The 26,654-nt window shown below is 44.6% G+C and overlaps 1 protein-coding gene across 2 annotated transcripts in view; it reads left to right on the forward strand.

Annotated features, from left to right (window-relative positions):
* The window catches only part of LMF1 (lipase maturation factor 1), a 577,865-nt gene that overhangs the window by 152,037 nt on the left and 399,174 nt on the right, over positions 1-26,654 (forward strand). For both annotated transcript variants that reach the window (XM_073636425.1, XM_073636424.1), the window contains one exon: positions 5,201-5,349. In XM_073636425.1, coding sequence (XP_073492526.1) covers positions 5,201-5,349 — 149 coding nt within the window. The remainder of the gene's footprint in view (positions 1-5,200; positions 5,350-26,654) is intronic.

Here is a 26,654-nt window from a genome sequence, read left to right on the forward strand (position 1 = left end):
TTTGGCTCTATTCAGGTGCTTCAAAAAAATACACCCCCTCCTGCCCCCGACATAGGAGTCCATGCGTCCGACGTCCTGAAAGGGGCTGGGCGCATGGATAGGGAGGCGGCAGCAGGGATAGGGGGGCGGTGCCCGTGCGCCCACAATGCACGGGCTGCCACTGTTGGGACAGTTGGATGCCTCTGTCCCCGCCGTGCAGTGTTCTTCCTGCCTCCATCCCCTACATGACAACAGGACAAGCAGATATAAAAACACGTACACAAGTACACACTATGGGGGGATATGCTTTGTTCATATTTCATGTCTGAGGTTTACAACTGTTTTAAGTTATGTATTCATTAAACAATATTTTTTTCTTTAAATATGATAATAAATACCTAAGGCCTCATACACACAGGACTTTTTGCTTACTGCCCTGGACGCCTTTGATTCTGGCAGGAAAAAAGCATCTTAAATTATGCGCCTAAAGCCTAGTTTTTCACAAGTGTTTAAGTGCGTTAAGTGTTTGGACGTTCATGGATTCCATTCCAATATTCATTTCTTTCTGGCTATTGGAATAAATAAACGCTCAAGCGCTAAACACGCCTAACTTTTAGATGAGTTTGCGCGTGTTGGGCGTTTTTTCTGCCCAAAAGCTCCTCTCCTGAACACACTGGGGTGCATATTTTTTCAGCCTCTAAATGCTCCTCTTGTAATACTCATTTAAAAACACCTATGTGTGCATAGACACATAGGCTAACATTAGGAGCAGAAAAAAAAAAAGCAAAATACCCTTAAAAGATGGGGTTTTTTTTTACGCCCTGGGTGCACAATTCCTAAATATGTTCAGCTATAGGGAATATTCAGTACTTTGAGCCAATTAAAGCTCTATTGCATTGGCTACTGTTATCCTAACACACAATGTACATGTGCACAGGAGGTGACAGCACAAAGATGACCTCTTTGATATACTATTGCCGCCTTTCCATCACAGAGGAACCCTTGAATTAACTTTCCGGGCTCAGGGAACCCATGCTAAAAATGACTATATCTACACCTCATTAGTAGGGCTGGGAGATTTTCTGAAAAAAAAACTTGATTCACGATTCGAATCAAGTTTTTTTTTTTTTTTTCACCGCGCCGGTCCTGAGGAGCTGCGGGCAGGAGTTTTTAGGCGAGGCCGTGGCTTCGGCCTAGTCCGCGGCGTCCAGCCTCACGGACTAGGCCGAAGCTGCGGACTAGGCCGAAGCCGCGGACTCGCCTAAAAACTCCTGCCCGCAGCTCCTCAGGACCGGCGCGGTAAAAAAAAAAAATCGATTTGCTTAAATTTTGAATCGATTTGACCTCTCAACTCGATTCAAGATTTAAATAGATTTTTTTCTCCAGCCCTACTCATTAGTGTGATAGTAGGTAGAATGAACTTACCCTTGTGGTCATTGGAAAGAGTTACCCCTTTATAGATAGCTAAAAATATCAATGGTATTAGTAGGAACTTATCTAAGAGGCAAAAATGGCTCACTGCTCAAGGAACCCCTAGCAACTTCTGGAGGAACCTCATTCTATGGATTGAGAAACCCTGTACTATTGCATCTTCACTGTCCTGCCAAGGGCTGGAGTTGGTTCTGGACTGTCTCTTAGGATCCTTTCACACTGGGGCGATGGGTGTGTCAGTGGTAAAGCGCTGCTATTTTTAGCGGCGCTTTACAGTCAATTTTGCAGCACTATTCGGCCGATAGAGGGGCGCTTTTACCCCCCCGCTAGCGTCCGAGAAAGGGTTAAAACCAGCTGAGAAAGGGTTAAAACCACCCGCAAAGCGCTGCTGCAGCAGCGCTTTGCCCGCGGTATAGCCGTGCTGCCCATTGATTTCATCTCCAAAGATGCTGCTAGCAGGACTTTTTTTAGCGTCCTGCCAGCGCACCGCTCCAGTGTGAAAGCCCTCAGGCTTTCACATTGGAGAGACAGGAGCGGCTCTTTCAGGGCGCTTTGCAGGCGCTATTTTTAGCGCTGTATCGCCTGCAAAGTGCCCCAGTGTGAAAGGGGTCTTAGGGCACTTTCACATTGGGGCGGTGAGAGTGTCGGCTGTAAAGCGGCGCTAGTTTTAGCGGTGCTTTACCGTCGTTTTAGCGGTGCTTTTCGGCCACTAGCGGGACGCTTTTAACCCTGCTCCTAAACCGCCCCAAAGTTGCTGCTTGCAGGACTTTTTTTTACGTCCCGCAAGCGCACCGCCCCAGTGTGAGAGCACTTGGGCTTTCACACTGGAGTGACAGGAGAGGCGCTTTGCAGGCGCTATTTTTAGCGCTAAAACGCCTGTAAAGCGCCTCAGTGTAAAAGTAGCCTTAACTGTAATGTAGTCTGCAAGGAGGTTCGTTCAGGACTTTGTTGCACTATTTAGCAGGACAATGACAGGATGAGCAGAATTAGAAATCCTTGGCAGGTAACACAGTCCTCAATAATGTACACTATATGGCCAAAGGGTTGGGGACACATTGCCATCAAAAAGGTTTGTGGGCACCTGACCATCACATCTATATGAGCTCCTGGACATCCCATTCCATAAACATGGACATTTTTTTGTAACCTTGGCCAGATCTGTGCCTTGCCACAGTTCTGTCTCTGAGCTCTTCAGGCAGTTCCTTTGACCTCATGATTCTCATTTGCTCTGACATGCACTGTGAGCTGTAAGGTCTTATATAGACAGGTGTGTGGCTTTCCTAATCAAGTCCAATCAGTATAATCAAACACAGCTGGACTCAAATGAAGGTGTAGCACCATCGCAAGGTGTCACAGCAAAGGGTCTGAATACTTAGGACCATGTGATATTTCAGTTTTTCTTTTTTAATAAATCTGCAAAAATGTCAACAATTCTGTGTTTTTCTGTCAATATGGGGTGCTGTGTGTACATTAATGAGGAAAAAAATGAATTTAAATGATTTTAGCAAATGGCTGCAATATAACAAAGAGTAAAAATTTAAGGGGGTCTGAATACTTTCCGCCCCCACTGTAAATCCATATGGTTGACCAGTGCTTCCCCTTTAAATGGTAGTTTAAAGGTTTATCAGCAGCTGAGCTCCAGGTGACAGCTATGCCTTCAGGTCACAGTTACACAGCGGTTTGTTTTGCCTTTCAAAGTAGTTGTGTTTCTTATCAACTTGCCTGGACTCTAACATGCAAATGGTTCCTTTGCATACTGGCAACCTAATATAACTTACAAGGCTGTTCATGCCTAAACAAGGACAGTGTCATACGTTATACAGAGCTGGAGCTTACATGCATCATATGGCCACATATAAATATGAAGAACCTTTGTGTATAAACTCACTGTGGACGATAAGAGGCAAAAAGTATCTGTGTTGTCCACAGGAGCCAATCACAGTTCAACAGGCTCTTTTCAAGTAATTCTCCAATGATTGGATGAATTCAAAATGAAAACAAAAAACAAAAAATTCCCAGTGTGCACATGTCTAATAGCAAACTCTTTCAATTGTATTTAAAGTGATATAAAATGCATTTTTTTTTTTAAACAAACATGTTATTCTTACCTGCTCTGTGTAATGGTTTTGCATAGAACAGTCCTGATCCTCCTCTTCTCAGGTCCCCCGCCTGCTCTCCTGGCCCCTCCCTCCTGGCAAGTGCCCCCACAGCAAACGACTTGCCATAGGGGCACCATAGCATGCTCGCTCCTGAGCCGTTGCTCTGTATGTCCATTTACACAGAGCCGCGGCTCGGCCCTGCCCCCTTTCTCTCCTCATTGGCTCACTGGCTGGGATTGACAGCTTCCACTGCTGTCTCAGCCATTGAGGAGGGAGAGTCCCCGGAGAGCCGAGGCTCTCGTGCACATCGCTGGATCGCGCAAGTATTGGGGGGGCTGCTGCACAGAAAAGATTTTTTTACCTTCATGCATAGAATGCATGAAGGTGAAAAACATTGAGCTTTTAGAACCTTTTTAATCTCCCTGACGGTATTCCTGAGTGTGGCTCGGGGTGGATTTTCAGTACCAAAAGCGGTAACCCCGAGCCACACTCGGGACCGCATCGCAGGATCCAGGCAAAGTTACTTGCCTTGTCCCCAGGATCCTGCGATGTCTCCTCGCTGTGTGCGGCGGCTGTATCTCCGCTCAATTCATCAAAGAGCCGGGCTCCGATCCCTGTGAGCGTTGCGACGCACGGGGACGGAGCACGGCGCCAAATTCAAAAAGTAGGTAAAAACACACAATACATACAGTACACTGTAATCTTACAGATTACATTACTGTATGAAATAATTTCACATCCCTTTTGTCCCCAGTGGTTTGTCCAGTGCCCTGCATGCAGATTTATATTATATATGCTGTTCTTTCTGCCTGGAAACTGGAGATTGTCCATAGCAACCAAAACCGTCCCTTTACATCAAAAGTGGTTTTAGACCAGCTAGAAAACAGCGATAATAAATTAGAATCACTTGCAGAATTGAGCGATAGTGATTTGTGGGGAAATTCGTCATCAAACACTAAAAGTAACGATAGCGACAATTCTGCAACTGAGCAAATTTCAGTGTTTTTGAATTGATTACATTATTGAATATTTTTTATTATTATTATATTATTATTTGTTATAATTATTTATAGTTATTTATGATATTATAATTTATGATTTCGTGTTTCAAACTTTATCATACCCGGGATGTCTACTAGACTCTTGTTTGGACAGATTTAAGTGATTTATTCCTAAGAATTACAGACCTACAATATAAAACACCAAATTTCCATGCAAAGCAATTGTACCGCTTTGAGCATCAAAAATCTGAAATAATCATACCGCCAGGGAGAGGTTAACAGACCACAAGGGAGCAAATTAGAAAAGTTCATTGTTGGGGTTTGCAGACTCTTTAAATACTTGTCAGGACCTTTTTTGACAAATAAACCAGTCCAACAGGAACTGTTCTTTGATCTCCAGTCTTATCAGGTGTATGATCGTTCATCAGGAGGTCAGATAAGAGCTTCCTCCATTAACAATGGCTGCTGTTGTATGGGAGCAATTGGCATTTTACCAGGTTTGATGTGATAATTATTAGGATTAAGTGAAACTTATTAGGATAGATGTAGGAAGCACTTACATCCTACTCCTCCATTTCTATGGAATAAGTTTAGAACTGTCCACACCTGGCTTGTCTTATGTTCTCACCTGTAAATGTCGGCTTTGTTTTCAGAACAAAGTTATGTGTACAATCTTGTCTCTTTCTTTAGGATGGGAGTCACAGCTTTTGGAAACAGGATTTCTGGGAATCTTTCTGTGTCCTGTCTGGACTTTGTCACGAGTTCCGGAACAAACACCCCCATCTGGCATCGTCATCTGGGCATTTCGCTGGCTCATCTTCCGCATCATGCTTGGGGCGGTAAGTGTACGTGCTCTACCACACCTAACCTTTTGGGTGGAAAATCACAGTGAGACAAGACTTCCTCGATAACACTAACTTTGTTCTGGCTACTGCCCTCTAATAGAGACCAGGAATAATATAGGCTCAAGCCCGGGAAGGCTATCATTTCCATAACTGTGTTCTCTGCCCCTTCTGTTCAATGTCCTTGGTAACAGCACCTCCTCTCAAAGCGGAAATAAACCGGTCGATTTAACAGTTACATTCTCAGGATGTTTCGGGAATGTCACTGTCACATTTGCTGATACTCTGAACCAAACTGTCAAACCATTAAATGGCTGGTGTCATAACCAATAACATGTGCAGCAGCATGGCAGTTGAAGATCCAACGGGGGCTAAGACAAGATAGGAAGGTTTAGTTCCGCTTGTGAAACTATACCCATCACTTTAATCATTTCTCAAAGCAGTTACATTCAAGGCATGCTGTGATTAAAAACTGTCACAGGTGCTTGTTCTCTCAACCCAACTGTCAAGCCAATAAATGGCTGGTGTCATATTTGATCACATGTTCAGCACCGTGGCAACTGCAGATCAAGCAGAGACAAAGATGGCAGCTTCCTTGGCTGGAAAGGATTGGAGGTTTAGTTCTGCTTTAAAAGACAAGCATGGCCAAAGCTCTTTTGGTTATAATTCTCATGTGGGTCACAGAAGTGCCCTTACTTGTGCTCTCCTGTAACCAGGAATCAGCCAACAGCAGGCTTTAGCCACACAGTTGTCAGAGAGTTCTCCAGACTTTACATAGTAGGCGAGGCTGAAAAAGGACACAAGTCCATCAAGTCCAACCTATGTGTGATTATATGTCAGCATAACATTGTATACCCCTGTATGTTGTGGTCGTTTAGGTGCCTATCTAATAGTTTTTTGGAAATTATCGATGCCCCCCTGCTGAGACCAATGTCTGTGAAAGGGAATTCCACATCCTTGTAGCTCTTACAGTAAAGAACACTCTATGCAGTTTAAGGTTAAACCGATTTTCTTCTACTTTTAGCGAATGGCCGCATCATTAAATTTCCTTTCACGGAAAAGCTTTATCCCTATTGTGGGGTCATCAGTACGGTATTTGTACAATGGAATCATACCCCCTTTCAAGCGTCTCTTCTCCAGAGAGAATAAGTTCAGTGCTCGTAACCTTTCCTCATAACTAAGGTCCTCCAATCCCCTTATTCGTTTTGTTGCCCTTTTCTGGACTCTCTCTAGTTCTAGCACATCCTTCCTGAAGACTGGTGCCCAGAACTGGACAGCATACTCCAGGTGCGGCCGGACCAGAGTCTTGTAAAGTGGGAGAGTTATCGTTTTATCTCTGGAGTTAATCCCCTTTTTAATGCATGCCAATATTCTGTTGGCTTTGCTTGCAGTAGCTTGGCATTGCATGCCATTGCTGAACCTGTCATCTACTAGGACCCCCAGGTCATTTTCCATCCTAGATTTCCCCAGAGGTTCTCCCCCCAGTGAGTAGATTGCATTCATATTTTTGCCACCCAAATGCATTATTTTACATTTTTCTACATTAAACCTCCTTGGCCATGTAGTTGCCCACCCCATTCATTTGTTCAGATCTTCTTGCAAGGTCTCCACATCCTTCGGAGAAGTTATTGCCCTGCTTAGCTTAGTATCATCCGCAAATACAGAGATTGAGCTGTTTATCCCATCCTCCAGGTCGTTTATGAATAATTAAATAGGATTGGTCCCAGGACAGAACCCTGGGGGACCCCACTACCCACCTCAGACCATTCCGAGTATTCCCCCTTTTATCACTACCCTCTGAACTCGCCCTTGAAGCCAGTTTTTAACCCATGTAGTCACCCTATGGTCCATGCCAACGGTCCTTACTTTGTACAGTAGACGTTTATGGGGAACTGTATCAAATGCTTTTGCAAAATCCAGATACACCACGTCTACGGGCCTTCCTTTATCTAGATAGCAGCTCCCCTCCTCATAGAAGGTTAATAGATTGATTTGGCAAGAACGATTCTATATGAATCCATGCTGATTACTGCTAATGATATTGTTGTCATTACTAAAATCTTGTATATAGTCCCTTATCATCCCCTTCAAGAGCTTGCATACAATTAATGTTAGGCTAACTAGTCTGTAATTCCCAGGGATGTATCTTGGCTTTTTTAAAAATATTGGCACTACATTGGCTTTTCTCCAGTCAGCTGGTACCATTCCCAACAACTATGCTAATTTTCAAAAGCCATGCAAATGTCATTGCAGCTGCTGTATGCCCATAGATGTGAATGGGCTGAATGCACGGAGTACTTCAGCCACCTAAAGACAACCTAGTCATAGACTACCGGTGTATGTGCCTGTGTGAATGAGGCATATGTTGTAACTGCTATCTTGTACGTAAGTACAGCACTCTTGTCCAACTGCTTTGCACAAACCCCCACTTGAGGTAAGCGAAAAAACAACAAGGCTGATTGGTAGATGCAGGTCTTGGTCTCTCTCTTGTTACATACCCACAGTTAGGTGACGATTGGTAAAGGTGGATCTCAGTCTCTCTTGTAACATAACCAGAAGTCAGTTACAGTGCACCCGGAAAGTTTTCACAGCGCTTCACTTTTTCCACATTTTGTTATGTTACAGCCTTATTCCAAAATTGATTAAATTAATTATTTTCCTGAAAATTCTACAAACAATGCCCCATAATGACAACGTGAAAGAAGTTTGTTTGAAATCTTTGCAAATGTATTAAAAATAAAAAGGAAAAAATTCACATGTACGTAAGTATTCACAGCCGTTGCTCTGTACTTTGTTGAAGCACCTTTGGTACCAATTACAGCCTCAAGTCTTTTTGAGTATGATGCTACAAGAGTGGCACACCTATTTTTGGGCAGTTTCTCCCATTATTCTTTGCAGGGCCTCTCAAGATCCATCAGGTTGGATGGGGAGTGTCGGTGCACAGACATTTTTAGATCTCTCCAGAGATGTTCAATTGGGTTCAAGTCTGGGCTCTGGCTGGGCCACTCAAGGACATTCACAGCATTGTCCCGTAGCCACTCCTTTGTTATCTTGGCTGTGTGCTTCGGGTCATTGTCCTGGTGGAAGATGAACCTTCGCCCCAGTCTGAGGGCCAGAGCGCTCTGGAGCAGGTTTAAATCAAGGATGTCTCTGTACATTGCTGCATTCATCTTTCCCTCGATCCTGACTAGTCTCCCAGTTTCTGCCACTGAAAACATCCTCACAGTATGATGCTGCCACCACCATGCTTCATTGTAGGGATGGTATTAGCCAGGTGATGAGCAGTGCCTGGTTTCCTCCAGACATGATGCTTGCCAATCAGCCCAGAGAGTTCAATCCTTGTTTCATAAGACCAGAGAATTTTGTTTCTCATGGTCTGAGAATCCTTCAGGTGCCTTTTGGCAAACTCCAGGTGGGCTGTCATGTGCCTTTTACTGAGGAGTGCCTTCCGTCTTGCCACTCTACCATACAGGTCTGATTGGTGGAGTGCTGCAGAGATGCTTGTTCTTCTGGAAGGTTCTCCTCTCTCCACAGAGAAACACTGGAGCTCTGTCAGAGTGACCATCGGGTTCTTGGTCACCACCCTGACTAAGACCCTTCTCCCCCGATCGCTCAGTTTGGCTGGGTGGCCCGCTCTATGTATTATACGTTATGGGTTATGTCATGCCTTTCAGTAAACTAAACATTATTCAGTTTACAATTGTGTCCTGTGCCTCGCTTACAATCCCTAAATTCCCCCTCCCCTCTCTTTTGAAACTTTGATACAGGGGTGGAGGTGCATGTAGTCATGCACGTCATTTTAAAGTCCCATAAAACCACTTCTTTTTTTTAATGTAAAATCCCATGTTAGTCAATGAGAACTGTCTTAATTAGCACTACTTAAGTCGTTCCAACTTTAGAAAAGGTTCCTGTACTACTTTAAGGTGACTTCTATCCGACATGTGCCCAAAGACTTTGATGGAAGTCGCCTCCAAGTCAGATCCTCATCTATATTGATGTGATTTGGACCTGACATTACAGGAAGATTACTCGGGCATTCCCTGAAAGTCACGTCTAAAGTCGCATCAAAGTAGTACTCAAGTCACTTAAAGTCATCGGCAAATCACCAGGAAGTCACCTGGCAAAGTCGCACCATAAGTTGAGCGACTTTCAGGTTGCAGCAGTGTCAACCAAGCCTCAGTCTGTTTCTTGTTACATATTCTGAAGTCCATTATAGATTGGTAGAAGTGACTCTCAATCTCTCTCTTGTTTCATAGCCTTAAGTCAATTATAGATTGGAATAAGTGGCTCTCAGTCTGTCCCTGGCTATACAACTCACTGTCAGTATAGATTGGTAGAGGTGGATCTCAGTCTCTTTCTTGTAACATAGCCTGAAGTTAGTTAAAGATTGGTAGATGTAGTTCTCAGTCTCTTTCCTACTGTATAACTCACTGTTAGTATAGATTGGTAGATTGGCTCTTGGACTCTTTCTTGTTACATGGCTTGAGGTCAGTTGCAGATTGGTAGATGGGGAATTAAGATGCTCTCTTGTTACCAGCCTGCAGTCTGTTGTAGATTAGTAGATGTGTTCCTTGGTCTCTCTCTTGTTAGACAACGTGTAGCCAATTATAGGTGGCCTGTTGCAGTGCTTAGTAATTCACTTTTTACCAAACCTTCAGCTAGTTGGATGTAAATGTCAGCATAGCAATGCCGGGAGCCCGACATAAGCTATGAGCCTGTGTGCCCTAAGGATTCTGGGTAATCACCTCTATTATCATGAGGACAGTAATTATAACCTGAACAGTCATGTGACCAGCTATTGTGCCAGCACTTGGCATGAGGACAGAGTCCACACTTAGCTGAACATTGAAGCAATCCTTATCAGAGGGTATAGTGTGAGGCTTTTAATCCCACATGTTGTATGTACGTGTTTTTCCAAGATAACAGAAGATTACCCTATAAAATAATAAAATGGTAGAATACAGAGGGTTTGTCCCAGGCTGCTTTCTTTGGCTCTGCTGAGGTGCCTTATCTCCCTGAGCTGCTCTGGTATCAGGCCAAGCAGATGTGTAATCCTATAGGCTTTCTTTAGGTGCAAAAGCAAAGGTTGTAAAATCTGGCATTAAAGAGAAGCAGGTCCGCCTCACCATCGCAATACAAACAGAACTCCTATTCCAGAACAAAGACGCCACCAGTTCTTCACTTTGTGACCGACAGCCCATCTACCAAAACCTTCACCCGGGAAAAGACTTAACACTTCCCACTCTGGTTCAACTTCTGCCACATGGAGATCTGCGGCTTAAAGCTGAACTCCAGACAAGCAGCTAAACACACAATTGAAATACATATATTGGAGCTTCCTACTTCCCAAAGGGGTTGTATTTCTCTCTGCCATGTCCTGAGATATACAGGGCCCTGCCAGAATGCACAGCCAGCCTGGTGACCTGACTTTTCTCTTCTGCAGTTTAGTAACGCATTTTTTTAAACCCTCCTCCCATCCTGTGATTGGACAGTGAAGGAGCAGCAACAGAATTGTGATCTCATCCATTTGTTCAATCTGCTCTCTCCTCTGATCAGCATGTTCCTTGTCAGGATTTGTGCGTTCAACTCACCCAGTGGTGTTTCTAGGATTAGGAAAGTACAGGGCAACCTCTGATACAGTGGAGAAAGCAGCTCTGCAAATGTATTGTAGTAGGCCATGCTCCTCAGGGCAGTGGTAAGTGCCCCTCTGTGATAGTGCCCCCTTGTGATGGTCAACATTCTGTACCCCCCTTTTATTGGTGGTTAGTGGGAGCAATGTGTACTCACCAGTACAGGTTCCACACTGCTTCCTTCAGACTCACAGATCTCTGCTTGTTGCACTGAGCCAAAACTATAAAAGCAGCATCGGGCTGGATAGCCCTCCACTCTGCGCTGCCTTCATAGAACTAAGCAAATCACTCTGATGAAGTGACTAGATCTTTTAGCACTCTTGCTAGACCCAGGGCACTGGGTACAAGACCTAGGGCATGTTCCTCCAATGTTGGGGTTTAGCAACGCGGCCAATGCCTATGATCTCACCTGAATGTCTTCAAGTATTCCCCTTCCTTTTTTAGCCTTATTGCTGCTGCAAAAAGGCAAAATGTAAAGAGCAACTACAGCACCCCCCCAAGAAAATTAAAAGTCAACAGCTTCAAATACTGTAGCTGCTGACTTTCAATATAAGGACACTTATCTGTCCATGGATCCAATGCTGTCCTCACTTGAGCCGATTCTTCAATGGGCTTTGGGTCCAGACGTCGGCACCTAACCAAGGAAAACCGGCTGTGAAGCCCTGCGACTTCACAGCCGGCTTCCTACTGTGCATGTGTGAGCGGTGCTGCGCCCTGTGAATGGTCACACAGTCTTCTGGGACCTGTGATGTGTCCCAGAATGCTGTGGGCGAAGAGGGGAGGATGGGGTCTTCTGCTCGGATCACTGCGATCTGGGTGGAAGTGGGAGTGGGTACCTATCAAAACCAGGTACCCCCCCCCAAAAAAAAGTGCCAAATGTTACAGAGGAGGGGAGGAAAAGGCAAACAAGTGGAACCTCCCCTTTTGGGGGAGGTTCCACTTTAGGTCAAATTCACTTCTTTTTTTACCAGCATTTAAAAATATATTAATTGTATCAGTGAGCTCCCATGTTTTACAAAATGCCTGTAGAGAAATAGCAGAAGGGTGGTTAGTACTCTTGCCTTTCACTACTGTGCTCTTAAATTCCATTTACACTGGTTAGCACTGTCTGCATGGAGTTTATATACTCTTCCTGTGTTTGTAAGGGTTTCCTCCTACCACCCTAACTGGCATCTGACCTATCTGGGGGTAGACTAGACATACTAATGTGTCTAGGGCGGCTGGTTGTCTGGCATCTGACTAATCTGGCTGTAAACTAGATTTAATAGTGTATCTAGAATGGCTGGCACCAATTTAAACACAGTGGTAGGTTAACTGGCATTGGACTAATCCAACAGTAGACTAGACTTAGCAGTATGTCTAGGGTGGCTGGTTGTCTGGCACTGATGCATCTGGCTGTAGACTAGACCTACCAGTGTGTCGAGGATGACCAGTTGTCTTGAATCTGACTAATCTGGCTGTAGACTAGACCTACCAGTGTGTCTGGAATGGCTGGCACCAATCTACACACACTGGTAGGTTAACTGCCATCTTACTAATCTTGCTGCAAACTTGATCTACCAATGTGTCTAGGGTGGTTGGTTATCTGGCTGTAAACTAGACCTACCAGTGTGTCTAGAATGGCTGGCACCAATGTAAACACTTTGGTAGGTTAACTGGCATGTGACTAATCTGGCTGTAGACTAGACCCACCAATGTGTCTAGGGTGGCTGGTTGTCTGGCATCTGACTAATCTGGCTGTAAACTAGACCTGCCAGTTTGTTTAGAATGGCTGGCACCAATCTACACACATTGGTAGGTTAACTGGCGGTAGTCTAGACTTACTAGTGTGTCTACAGTGGCTGGTTGTCTGGGATTTACTATTCTGGCAGTAGACTAGACTCACCAGTGTGTCTGGAATGGGTGGCACCAATCTAGACACATTGGTAGGTTACTAATTAGTAGGTTGACTAATCTGGCTGTAGACTAGACCTACCAGTGTGTCTAGGATGGCTGGTTGTCTGGAATCTGACTAATCTGGCTGTAGACTAGACCTACCAGTGTGTCTAAGAATGGCTGGCACCAATCTACACACATTGGTCAGTTACCTGGCATTTGACTAATCTGGCTGCAGACTAGACCTACCAGTATATCTAGGTTGGCTGGCACCTCTATGGACACACTGGTCAGTAAAGTGGCACCTGACTAATCTGACTATAAACTTCAGACCTGAGCAAAAAATGCCTACATAAACTACATAGCCAAAAGTTTGTTGGACATTCTATTCCAAGACTATTGATATCAGTATTGATTTGCCCTCCATCCTCTCCCTTTGCAACTATAACAGCTTCTACCTTTTCTACAAAGAGTTTCCACAAGATTTTGGAGGGTACTTGTGGGACTTTGTGCCTTTTTAAGGTCAGGTGCTGAATAGGCTACAGACATACAAATATTCTTTGGTTTGACCATACACATACAGGTCAGGCCAGCGTTTTGCTAGAGGTCTTTGGGCACTATTTGAAAAAAATATTGTTTTCAATGAGCAGCTATTGACCTGCCTCCATAAAAATGGATAATATTGCTTTTTACTGTATTTTCCCTTTCACATAAAAAAAGAAGATGTTGAGGTTCTCAGATGATGTGGGTTGAAGGTCACCTCCTCCCGTTGACCTCTGTAAATCGCAGAGGTCCTATTTTCTGGAGGTCCACCTTTTCCTTGTCACTGGATATGAGTCTTCAGTGACAGGTTTGCAGGGATGACGTTGATCAGGGAAGGATGGGAAGAGCATTAGCTGGCTTGTGTAATCCCTACGATTAGGAGCTTGTGATTGATGGCTCTAATGTCACCGTGAGCCAAAACACTTGCACGTTTCCTTCTCGCACAGGATAATGATCCTGACAGGCGCTATAAAGCACGGCTGATGCGTGAAAGCAAAGTTTCCTTCCAGGCACATGTGCACCTGTTTGGGAGGGTGGGGAGGGGGGCGTTTTATGATTTGTGTCCTGAGCCAGCTGAGGCCTGACACATGTACACAGAACCTGCCTCTCTTTCCAGGCCAGGCTAACCCTCTGTCCAAATTACACTGTAGCTTAAATTATTATACGGGAGGGGCCAAGGGGGCTCCCTTTTTTTTTTTTTTGATGGGACTTTTCAGAAAACTATGGATAAAACGTGTTTGCTAAAGTTGCTTTATGGTAACGTAAACTTTCCAGTAACTTATATGCAGCTACAGTGCCATTAAAAAGAAAAAAAAATGCACCTTTTACCATTAAAGAGCCCTCATTGGCTGTCAGATGCCACCAGTCAGCTGCAGGCAGGAGGAAGCATTTCCTCAGTCTCCTCTCTTCCAGTGATTAGACTGCAACAATGTGAGTTTGTAGCAAGTGAGAGGCTGCAGCGTGAGCTGTGATCTCGACGAGGGGTAATTTATACCTGCAAGTGTTTTTTTTTTTTTTTAATTAAAGTTTTATTGAGATTTGACATAACAAAACAAGTCAATTAAAAAAGACCATAACTTATATCCACTGTTAGTTCACACATTATATCCTGTTTATATGCCTATCTTGGGTTATTTTCCCCTAAACCCCAAAACATCTACAAAATAAAACAAAAAAAGGGAGGGAAAGGCCTCACCCTAAGGGGGCCGTCCAATATTCTATTCTTTCAATTACAGTTACCTTGTAAAACCATATTCCTTCTTTATATTATACAAGGACTAGACTAACTCCAAATAAACCCCAACATCTCCCTAACCAGCCTCTTTGTCTCGACTTTATATACTCCCATAATATCTCTACATATGATATAGCTTATCATCAAACCATTAAAAAAAAATCTCCCCCTCCCCCCACCCACTCACCCTTTTCCCCTTTCCTCTTTAAACAAACTCCAAAGTGGTCTATACACTAGTGCTTAAATCTCTAAACTATAAGTGACTTCTCACAGCCCCATAATCGCCAACATTCTAAACATTCTCCACAAAACTTGTAAGTGAATTATTCAAATTACCAATATCATCAATACCCTTTATATTATTTACACTCTTCTCAACTCCCCCCCAAAAAACCCAGGGCAGGGGAATCCTCCAGTGCAGTGATTAATAGTGGTTTGTGTATAGTATCTATAAAGTGTAAAAAAACCTGTGTTTGTGTGTGTATATTTATATATATATATATATATATATATATATATATATATATATATATTTTTTTTTTTTTTATATATACAGTATCTCACAAAAGTGAGTACACCCCTCACATTTTTGTAAATATTTTCTTCTATCTTTTCATGTGACAACACTGAAGAAATGTCACTTTGCTACAATGTAAAGTACAACTTGTATAACAGTGTAAATTTGCTGTCCCCTCAAAATAACTCAACACATCTATTAATGTCTAAACTGCTGGCAACAAAAGTGAGTACAGCCCTACTCCCCGGTGTCATGTGACTCGTTAGTGTTACAAGGTCTCAGGTGTGAATGGGGAGCAGGTGTGTTAAATTTGGTGTTATCGCTCTCACTCTCGCATACTGGTCACTGGAAGTTTAACATGGCACCTCATGACAAAGAACTCTCTGAGGATCTGAAAAAAAGAATTGTTGCTCTACATAAAGATGGCCTAGGTTATAAGAAGATCGCCAACCCTGAAACTGAGCTGGAGCACGGTGGCCAAGACCATACAGCGGTTTAACAGGACAGGTTCCACTCAGGACAGGCTTCGCCATGGTCGGCCAAAAAAGTTGAGTGTACCTGCTCAGCGTCCTATCCAGGGGTTGTTTTTGGAAAATAGATGTATGAGTGCTGCCAGCATTGCTGCAGAGGTTGAAGGGGTGGGGGGTCAGCCTGTCAGTGCTCAGACCATACGCCGCACACTGCATCAAATTGGTCTGCATAGCTGTTGTCCCAGAAGGAAGCCTCTTCTAAAGATGATGCACAAGAAAGCCGCAAACAGTTTACTATAGACAAGCAGACTAAGGACATGGATTACTGGAACCATGTCCTGTGGTCTGATGAGACCAAGATAAACTTATTTGGTTCAGATGGTGTCAAGCGTGTGTGGCGTCAACCAGGTGAGGAGTACAAAGACAAGTGTGTCTTGCCTACAGTCAAGCATGGTGGTGGGAGTTTCATGGTCTGGGGCTGCATGAGTGCTGCTGGCACTGGGGAGCTACAGTTCATTGAGGGAACCATGAATGCCAACATGTACTGTGACATACTTAGGCTGAACATGATCCCCTCCCTTCAGAGACTGAGCCGCAGTATTCCAACATAATAACGACCCCAAACACACCTCCAAGACGACCATTGCCTTGCTAAAGAAGCTGAGGGTAAAGGTGATGGACTGGCCAAGCATTTCTCCAGTCCTAAACCCTATTGAGCATCTGTGGGGCATCCTCAAATGGAAGGTGGAGGAGCACAAGGTCTCTAACATCCACGAGCTCCGTGATGTCGTCATGGAGGAGTGGAAGAGGACTCCAGTGGCAACCTGTGAAGCTCTGGTGAACTCCATGCCCAAGAGGGTTAAAGGGGTTGTAAAGGTTTCATTTTTTTTTTTAATAACAAACATATCATACTTACCTCCACTGTGCAGTTCGTTTTGCACAGAGTGGCCCCGATCCTTGTCTTCTGGGGTCCCTCGGCGGCTGTCTCGGCTCCTCCCCACAAGAGCTAACCCCCCTGTGGGAAGTGCCATAGCCGCCGAATGTATTACTCGGCCCCGCCCCCCAGCGCGCCGCGTCATTGATTTGATTGACAGCAGCGGGAGCCAATGGCTGCGTTGCTATCAATCATCCAATGAAGAACCCACAAGAGCTGGGGGAAAACAAGGAGGGATCGCACCTGCGGAGATTCGGGGCTCAGGTAAGTAAAACGGGGGCTCGGGGGGGCCAGAGAGTGCAAGGTGTTTTTTCACCTTAATGCATAGGATGCATTAAGGTTAAAAAAAACAGGAAGCTTTACAACCCCTTTAAGGCAGTGCTAGAAAATAATGGTGGTCACACAAAATATTGACACTTTGGGCCCAATTTGGACATTTTCACATAGGGGTGTACTCAGTTTTATTGCCAGCGGTTTAGACATTAATGGCTGTGTGTTGAGTTATTTTGAGGGGACAGCAAATTTACACTGTTATACAAGCTGTACACTCACTACTTTACATTGTAGCAAAGTGTCATTTCTTCTATGTTGTCACATGAAAAGATATAATAAAATATTTACAAAAATGTGAGATACTGTGTATGTGTATATCTATCTATCTATCTATCTATCTATCTATCTATCTATCTATCTATCTATCTATAGATATATATATATATTTAGATATATCTATAGATATCTTTATATATATCTATATCTATATATATATATATATATATATATATATAGATATCTATATATATATATATATAGATATCTATATATATATATATATATATATAGATATAGATATAGATACAGTATATATATATAATATTACAGTATGTCCCCAAAATACCAAAAAAAAAAAAAGGAAGGGGAATCCTCTCCTTACACCCAAAGTGTAAAGTTCAAAATAATAAAACGTAATGTGTAGAAGGCTTTTGGAGGATAGATTATCCCCCGGCGCTTAAATCGACGTTAATATATATGACAAAAAAAAAAAAAGAAAGGAAACCCAGGCACCCCCCCCTCCTCCCACTCAAAAATTTAAATAATACTGCCCCCTAAATCATGACCCATATCAATTAATATTGGAGTCATCCATTCTAAATACTATTATATTCCACCAAAGAAATATAAGGAATGAGGGTACCACAGCTCTCCCCCCCCCCCAAAAAAAAGCCCCTCCTTTCTTAACATATATTACAGAACCTTTAACAAACCAGGTGCACTTGTAAAGACGATACAAAACATAAAAAATGAGAACACGTGGCAGTATCTACAAATTGTTCATAGGCATTTAATCCATATCTGTCTCTAAAGAATAATACATCCATCCTGCCCATATGTTCTTAAACCTATCTAGTTGGTTTCTAACCACATACACCCACTGTTCCACTTCCATTATTAAATTAACTTCTCTTTTCCAGTCTAACAACGTAGGACAAGACTCTGGTCCGGCCGGACCTGGAGTATGCTGTCAAGTTCTGGGCACCAGTTCTCAGGAAGGATGTACTGGAAATACAAAGAAGGGCAACAAAGCTAATAAAGGGTCTGGAGGATCTTAGTTATGAGGAAAGGTTGCGAGCACTGAACTTATTCTCTCTGGAGAAGAGACGCTTGAGAGGGGATATGATTTCAATATACCAATACCATACTGGTGACCCCACAATAGGGATAAAACTTTTTCGCAGAAGGGAGTTTAATAAGACACGTGGCCACTCATTAAAATTAGAAGAAAAGAGGTTTAACCTTAAACTACGTAGAGGGTAATACTGACATATAATCACACACATAGGTTGGACTTGATGGACTTGTGTCTTTTTTCGACCTCACCTACGATGTCATGTAGCCTTTGTCCACAACCTAGGTATTAACAATTTGGCTGCATTCAACAAATGTGGAGTGATGCTTTTTTTTATAGAACTTAGCAGAGGAGGGCATCCCATGAAAGAGGAAGTGCAACAGGGAGAATTCTATGGGTCTCAAAGTCGTCCTTTTAATCCACGGCGCCATCGCCTCCCAGAATGGTCTCATTTTAGGGCAGTGGAGGAATGTACCCCTCTGACCGCAACCCCTCCAACAGTGATCGTTTACTGTCAAATACATCTGTGCCAACCGGACTGGTGTTTGATAACATCTAACCAAGAATTTATAAGACATTTCTTGAATATAGGAACTTATTGAGGTGGAGTGAGTCGATTCGATCATTTTTATTTGTAGTGAAGTAAACATATGGTTTAGCTGTCTCTCCCACGCTAATAAAATAAGGAACTAATGCTGGCCATACACTATACAGAAAATCGGCCAAACCCATTTTCGAAAAACGAACGTTCGACCGTCACCGCAAACGATCGTGCCATCATATAATGTCCGATAATCTGTTCAGTGGACATGAATAAATAATTTTGTGTTCGTTTTTTTACATATACCTAGTGCAGGCAGTTCGGACGGGAAACACATTAACCTTGCAATTTATCGTACGTTCGGCAGAAATTTTCCAAACATGCCGTTCGTTTTTTTTCCACAAAAACGTCACAAACGATTATCGATTTGTACCCACTAACTTGCCGAAAAACGAACGAAGTGTCCATACGAACGATTTTTCGGCCGATTTTTCGTATAGTGTATGGCCAGCATTAGGTTTGTTGGCCACTAAGAACTAGTCTATACATCTGAGATAACAAATGTCTAGGCTCTGAGATATGAGTACACAAAGATTCAAATGTAGTGAGCGTACTCAAGGGTCTCACTCTAGGTTTCAATTTACTAGAAAAGTCTGTCATTTGGTGATGTCTCCACTTGGCCATAGGTATATTCCACAATGATGCCACCAATTCCAAAAAAGGAGATACCGTATATACTCGAGTATAAGCCGACCCGAATATAAGCCGAGGCACCTAATTTTACCACAAAAAAACTGGGAAAACTTATTGACTCGAGCATAAGCCTAGGATGAGAAATGTGCAGCTACTGTAAGTGGAAAAGAGGGTCAACAATGCCCATTTGCAACTTCACTGTGCCCATTTGCAGCCATAGATCCCCTGAACTTCAAACTCGGTAGTTAAGGGTTCCTAGATGCCCCCTAGCTGCAGCCAAAATTTGGGGTCTCTGGACCCAAAGGGTCACGAAATGACATTGCTGCAGATGGATACAGTTGAGCGAATTTGGGGCCCCATATCTCGAGGCCACTTGGTGCTAAGAACCCCAAATTAGGTGTGCAAACCCAGTGGAACTAGCACTACAACATTTCCAAAGCTGGGGTTCCTAGCACCAAGTGGCCCCTGAGATACGGGGCCCCAAATTCGGTTCGGAAAGTGTCAAGCACTTTTCTGCAGCAGAGAATTACATTTTCCGAACCGACTTTGGGGCCCCGTGTCTCAGGGCCACTTGGTGCAAGGAACTCCAGCTTTGTAGTGCTAGTTCCACTGGGTTTGCACACCAAATTTGGGGTTCCTAGCACCAAGTGGCCTCTAGATACGGGGCCCCAAAGTTGGTTCGGAAAATGTCATTTTCTGCTGCAGAAAAATGCTTGACTCGAGTATAAGCCGAGGGGGGCATTTTCAGCACAAAAAATGTGCTGAAGAACTCAGCTTATACTCAAGTATATACGGTATACTTCCCCGTGGGGCATACTTGGCACCTATAGGAAGTGTTATACTGACACATTAGTGGGCATGCATGCACTTAAAGTGGTATTAAACCCAAAATCAAAAATGTAATATATTGCAGCTTACCAATCATTAGATGTGGTGGCTGCATTCGTTTTCTTTTTGTTTGGTCTTTTTTTCCCCCTCTGTTTTCACCTGGTGATCTGGCCAGTAGCAGACCGCCTGTATTAGAGTGCCTCCACTCTGGATGTAGGAGCACATGGGTACCTTTGGACAGCAAAACTGTGAGTCTGGGGGGAGGGGAGTGTTATATGTACTAGCAGGTTTCGATACCCTAACAAATTGAAGCCAGCTCACACAGCAAACTGTTTTTTGTTTGTTTTTTTTAGGATAAAAGTTTACATAAATAAATAAAAACTGGTCATTGTAAGCACCCCTGTCAATTGTATATGGTTTGTATGGGATGTGGAGGGACACTATGGTACAGGAGAGTAGAACATCGGGTGCTGGATGTGGAGGGGCACTATGGTACAGGAGTGTAGTACATAGGGTACGGGATGTGGAGGGGTGCTATGGTACAGAGTGTAGAACATAGGGTACAGGATGTGGAGTGGCACTGTGGTGCAGGAGTGTAGAACATAGGGTATGGGATGTGGAGGGGCACTAAGATACAGGAGTGTAGTATACAGGGTACAGGGTTGTGGAGGGGTGCTATTGTACAGGATAGTAGAACATGGTATAGGGAATGTGGAGGGGCATCTATGGTACAGGAGTGTAGAACATAGGGTACAGGATGTGGAGGGGCACTATGGTACTGGAGTGTAGTATACAGGGTGTGGGATGTGAAGGGGCACTAAGGTACATTAGTGTAGTATACAGGGTATGGGATGTGGAGTGGCGCTGTGGTGCAGGAGTGTAGAACATAGGGTATGGGATGTGGAGGGGCACTAAGATACAGGAGTGTAGTATACAGGGTAAGGGTTGTGGAGGGGCACTATGGTACAGGAGTGTAGAACATAGGGTACAGGGTTTGAAGGGGCACTATGGTACAGGAGCGTAGAACATAGGGTACAGGGTTTGGAGGGGCACTATTGTACAGGAGTGTAGTATACAGGGTGTGGGATGTCAAGGGGCACTAAGGTACATTAGTGTAGTATACAGGGTATGGGATGTGGAGGGGCGCTGTGGTGCAGGAGTGTAGTATACAGGATGTGGAGTGTAGTACACAGTGTACAGGATGTGGAGTGTAGTACACAGTGTACAGGATGTGGAGTGTAGTACACAGTGTACAGGATGTGGAGTGTAGTACACAGTGTACAGGGTGTGGAGTGTAGCACACAGTGTACAGGATGTGGAGTGTAGTACACAGGGTACAGGATGTGGAGTGTAATTCACAGTGTACAGGATGTGGAGTGTAGTACACAGTGTACAGGATGTGGAGTGTAGTACACAGTGTACAGGATGTGGAGTGTAGTACACAGTGTACAGGATGTGGAGTGTAGTACACAGTGTACAGGATGTGGAGTGTAGTACACAGTGTACAGGGTGTGGAGTGTAGCACACAGTGTACAGGATGTGGAGTGTAGTACACAGGGTACAGGATGTGGAGTGTAATTCACAGTGTACAGGATGTGGAGTGTAGTGCACAGTGTACAGGATGTGGAGTGTAGTACACAGTGTACAGGATGTGGAGTGTAGTACACAGGGTACAGGGTGTGGAGTGTAGAACACAGTGTACAGGGTGTGGAGTGTAGAACACAGTGTACAGGGTGTGGAGTGTAGTACACAGTGTACAGGATGTGGAGTGTAGTACACAGTGTACAGGATGTGGAGTGTAGTACACAGTGTACAGGATGTGGAGTGTAGTACACAGGGTACAGGATGTGGAGTGTAGTACAAAGGGTACAGGATGTGGAGTGTAGTACACAGTGTACAGGATGTGGAGTGTAGTACACAGTGTACAGGGTGTGGAGTGTAGTACACAGTGTACAGGATATGGAGTGTAGTACACAGTGTACAGGATGTGGAGTGTAGTACACAGTGTACAGGATGTGGAGTGTAGTACACAGTGTACAGGATGTGGAGTGTAGTACACAGTGTACAGGATGTGGAGTGTAGTACACAGTGTACAGGATGTGGAGTGTAGTACACAATGTACAGGATGTGGAGTGTAGTACACAGTGTACAGGATGTGGAGTATAGTACACAGTGTACAGGATGTGGAGTGTAGTACACAGTATACAGGATGTGGAGTGTAGTACACAGGGTACAGGGTGTGGAGTGTAGTACACAGGGTACAGGATGTGTAGTGTAGTACACAGTGTACAGGATGTGGAGTGTAATACACAGTGTACAGGGTGTGGAGTGTAGCACACAGTGTACAGGGTGTGGAGTGTAGCACACAGTGTACAGGGTGTGGAGTGTAGCACACGGTGTACAGGGTGTGGAGTGTAGTACACGGTGTACAGGATGTGGAGTGTAGTACACGGTGTACAGGATGTGGAGTGTAGTACACGGTGTACAGGATGTGGAGTGTAGTACACAGTGTACAGGGTGTGGAGTGTAGCACACAGTGTGCAGGATGTGGAGTGTAGTACACAGGGTACAGGATGTGGAGTGTAATACACAGTGTACAGGGTGTGGAGTGTAGTACACAGTGTACAGGATGTGGAGTGTAGTACACAGTGTACAGGATGTGGAGTGTAGTACACAGTGTACAGGATGTGGAGTGTGGTACACAGTGTACAGAATGTGGAGTGTAGTACACAGTGTACAGGGTGTGGAGTGTAGTACACAGTGTACAGGATGTGGAGTGTAGTACACGGTAGTACACAGTGTACAGGATGTGGAGTGTAGCACACAGTGTACAGGATGTGGAGTGTAGTACACAGTGTACAGGGTGTGGAGTGTAGTACACGGTGTACAGGATGTGGAGTGTAGTACACAGTGTACAGGATGTGGAGTGTAGTACACAGTGTACAGGATGTGGAGTGTAGCACACAGTGTACAGGGTGTGGAGTGTAGCACACAGTGTACAGGATGTGGAGTGTAGTACACAGGGTACAGGATGTGGAGTGTAATACACAGTGTACAGGGTGTGGAGTGTAGTACACAGTGTACAGGATGTGGAGTGTAGCACACAGTGTACAGGATGTGGAGTGTAGTACACAGTGTACAGGATGTGGAGTGTAGTACACAGTGTACAGGATGTGGAGTGTAGTACACAGTGTACAGGATGTGGAGTGTAGTACACAGTGTACAGGATGTGGAGTGTAGTACACAGTGTACAGGATGTGGAGTGTAGTACACAGTGTACAGGATGTGGAGTGTAGTACACAGTGTACAGGATGTGGAGTGTAGTACACAGTGTACAGGATGTGGAGTGTAGTACACAGTGTACAGGATGTGGAGTGTAGTACACAGTGTACAGGATGTGGAGTGTAGTACACAGTGTACAGGGTGTGGAGTGTAGCACACAGTGTACAGGATGTGGAGTGTAGCACACAGGGTACAGGATGTGGAGTGTAGCACACAGTGTACAGGATGTGGAGTGTAGCACACAGTGTACAGGATTTGGAGTGTAGCACACAGTGTACAGGGTGTGGAGTGTAGCACACAGTGTACAGGATGTGGAGTGCAGTACACAGGGTACAGGATGTGGAGTGTAGTACACAGTGTACAGGATGTGGAGTGTAGTACACAGTGTACAGGGTGTGGAGTGTAGTACACAGGGTACAGGGTGTGGAGTGTAGTACACAGTGTACAGGATATGGAGTGTAGTACACAGTGTACAGGATGTGGAGTGCAGTACACAGGGTACAGGATGTGGAGTGTAGAACACAGTGTACAGGGTGTGGAGTGTAGTACACAGTGTACAGGATGTGGAGTGTAGTACACGGTAGTACACAGTGTACAGGATGTGGAGTGTAGCACACAGTGTACAGGAGGATGTGGAGTGTAGTACACAGTGTACAGGATGTGGAGTGTAGTACACAGTGTACAGGGTGTGGAGTGTAGCACACAGTGTACAGGATGTGGAGTGTAGTACACAGGGTACAGGATGTGGAGTGTAATACACAGTGTACAGGGTGTGGAGTGTAGTACACAGTGTACAGGATGTGGAGTGTAGTACACAGTGTACAGGGTGTGGAGTGTAGTACACAGTGTACAGGATGTGGAGTGTAGTACACAGTGTACAGGATGTGGAGTGTAGTACACAGTGTACAGGATGTGGAGTGTAGTACACAGTGTACAGGATGTGGAGTGTAGTACACAGTGTACAGGATGTGGAGTGTAGTACACAGTGTACAGGATGTGGAGTGTAGTACACAGTGTACAGGGTGTGGAGTGTAGCACACAGTGTACAGGATGTGGAGTGTAGCACACAGGGTACAGGATGTGGAGTGTAATACACAGTGTACAGGATGTGGAGTGTAGTACACAGTGTACAGGATGTGGAGTGTAGTACACAGTGTACAGGGTGTGGAGTGTAGTACACAGTGTACAGGATGTGGAGTGCAGTACACAGGGTACAGGATGTGGAGTGCAGTACACAGTGTACAGGATGTGGAGTGTAGTACACAGTGTACAGGATGTGGAGTGTAGTACACAGGGTACAGGGTGTGGAGTGTAGTACACAGTGTACAGGATGTGGAGTGTAGTACACAGTGTACAGGATGTGGAGTGCAGTACACAGGCTACAGGATGTGGAGTGTAGTACACAGTGTACAGGGTGTGGAGTGCAGTACACAGTGTACAGGATGTGGAGTGTAGTACACAGTGTACAGGATGTGGAGTGTAGCACACAGTGTACAGGGTGTGGAGTGTAGCACACAGTGTACAGGATGTGGAGTGTAGTACACAGGGTACAGGATGTGGAGTGTAATACACAGTGTACAGGGTGTGGAGTGTAGTACACAGTGTACAGGATGTGGAGTGTAGCACACAGTGTACAGGATGTGGAGTGTAGTACACAGTGTACAGGATGTGGAGTGTAGCACACAGTGTACAGGATGTGGAGTGTAGTACACAGTGTACAGGATGTGGAGTGTAGTACACAGTGTACAGGATGTGGAGTGTAGTACACAGTGTACAGGATGTGGAGTGTAGTACACAGTGTACAGGATGTGGAGTGTAGTACACAGTGTACAGGATGTGGAGTGTAGTACACAGTGTACAGGATGTGGAGTGTAGTACACAGTGTACAGGATGTGGAGTGTAGTACACAGTGTACAGGATGTGGAGTGTAGTACACAGTGTACAGGATGTGGAGTGTAGTACACAGTGTACAGGGTGTGGAGTGTAGCACACAGTGTACAGGATGTGGAGTGTAGCACACAGGGTACAGGATGTGGAGTGTAGCACACAGTGTACAGGATGTGGAGTGTAGCACACAGTGTACAGGATGTGGAGTGTAGCACACAGTGTACAGGGTGTGGAGTGTAGCACACAGTGTACAGGATGTGGAGTGCAGTACACAGGGTACAGGATGTGGAGTGTAGTACACAGTGTACAGGATGTGGAGTGTAGTACACAGTGTACAGGGTGTGGAGTGTAGTACACAGGGTACAGGGTGTGGAGTGTAGTACACAGTGTACAGGATATGGAGTGTAGTACACAGTGTACAGGATGTGGAGTGCAGTACACAGGGTACAGGATGTGGAGTGTAGAACACAGTGTACAGGGTGTGGAGTGTAGTACACAGTGTACAGGATGTGGAGTGTAGTACACGGTAGTACACAGTGTACAGGATGTGGAGTGTAGCACACAGTGTACAGGAGGATGTGGAGTGTAGTACACAGTGTACAGGATGTGGAGTGTAGTACACAGTGTACAGGGTGTGGAGTGTAGCACACAGTGTACAGGATGTGGAGTGTAGTACACAGGGTACAGGATGTGGAGTGTAATACACAGTGTACAGGGTGTGGAGTGTAGTACACAGTGTACAGGATGTGGAGTGTAGTACACAGTGTACAGGGTGTGGAGTGTAGTACACAGTGTACAGGATGTGGAGTGTAGTACACAGTGTACAGGGTGTGGAGTGTAGTACACAGTGTACAGGATGTGGAGTGTAGTACACAGTGTACAGGGTGTGGAGTGTAGTACACAGTGTACAGGATGTGGAGTGTAGTACACAGTGTACAGGGTGTGGAGTGTAGTACACAGTGTACAGGATGTGGAGTGTAGTACACAGTGTACAGGGTGTGGAGTGTAGTACACAGTGTACAGGATGTGGAGTGTAGTACACAGTGTACAGGGTGTGGAGTGTAGTACACAGTGTACAGGATGTGGAGTGTAGTACACAGTGTACAGGGTGTGGAGTGTAGTACACAGTGTACAGGATGTGGAGTGTAGTACACAGTGTACAGGGTGTGGAGTGTAGTACACAGTGTACAGGGTGTGGAGTGTAGTACACAGTGTACAGGATGTGGAGTGTAGCACACAGT

Source organism: Aquarana catesbeiana, linkage group LG06, assembly GCF_042186555.1.
Source record: "Aquarana catesbeiana isolate 2022-GZ linkage group LG06, ASM4218655v1, whole genome shotgun sequence".
Classification (NCBI taxonomy): domain Eukaryota; kingdom Metazoa; phylum Chordata; class Amphibia; order Anura; family Ranidae; genus Aquarana; species Aquarana catesbeiana.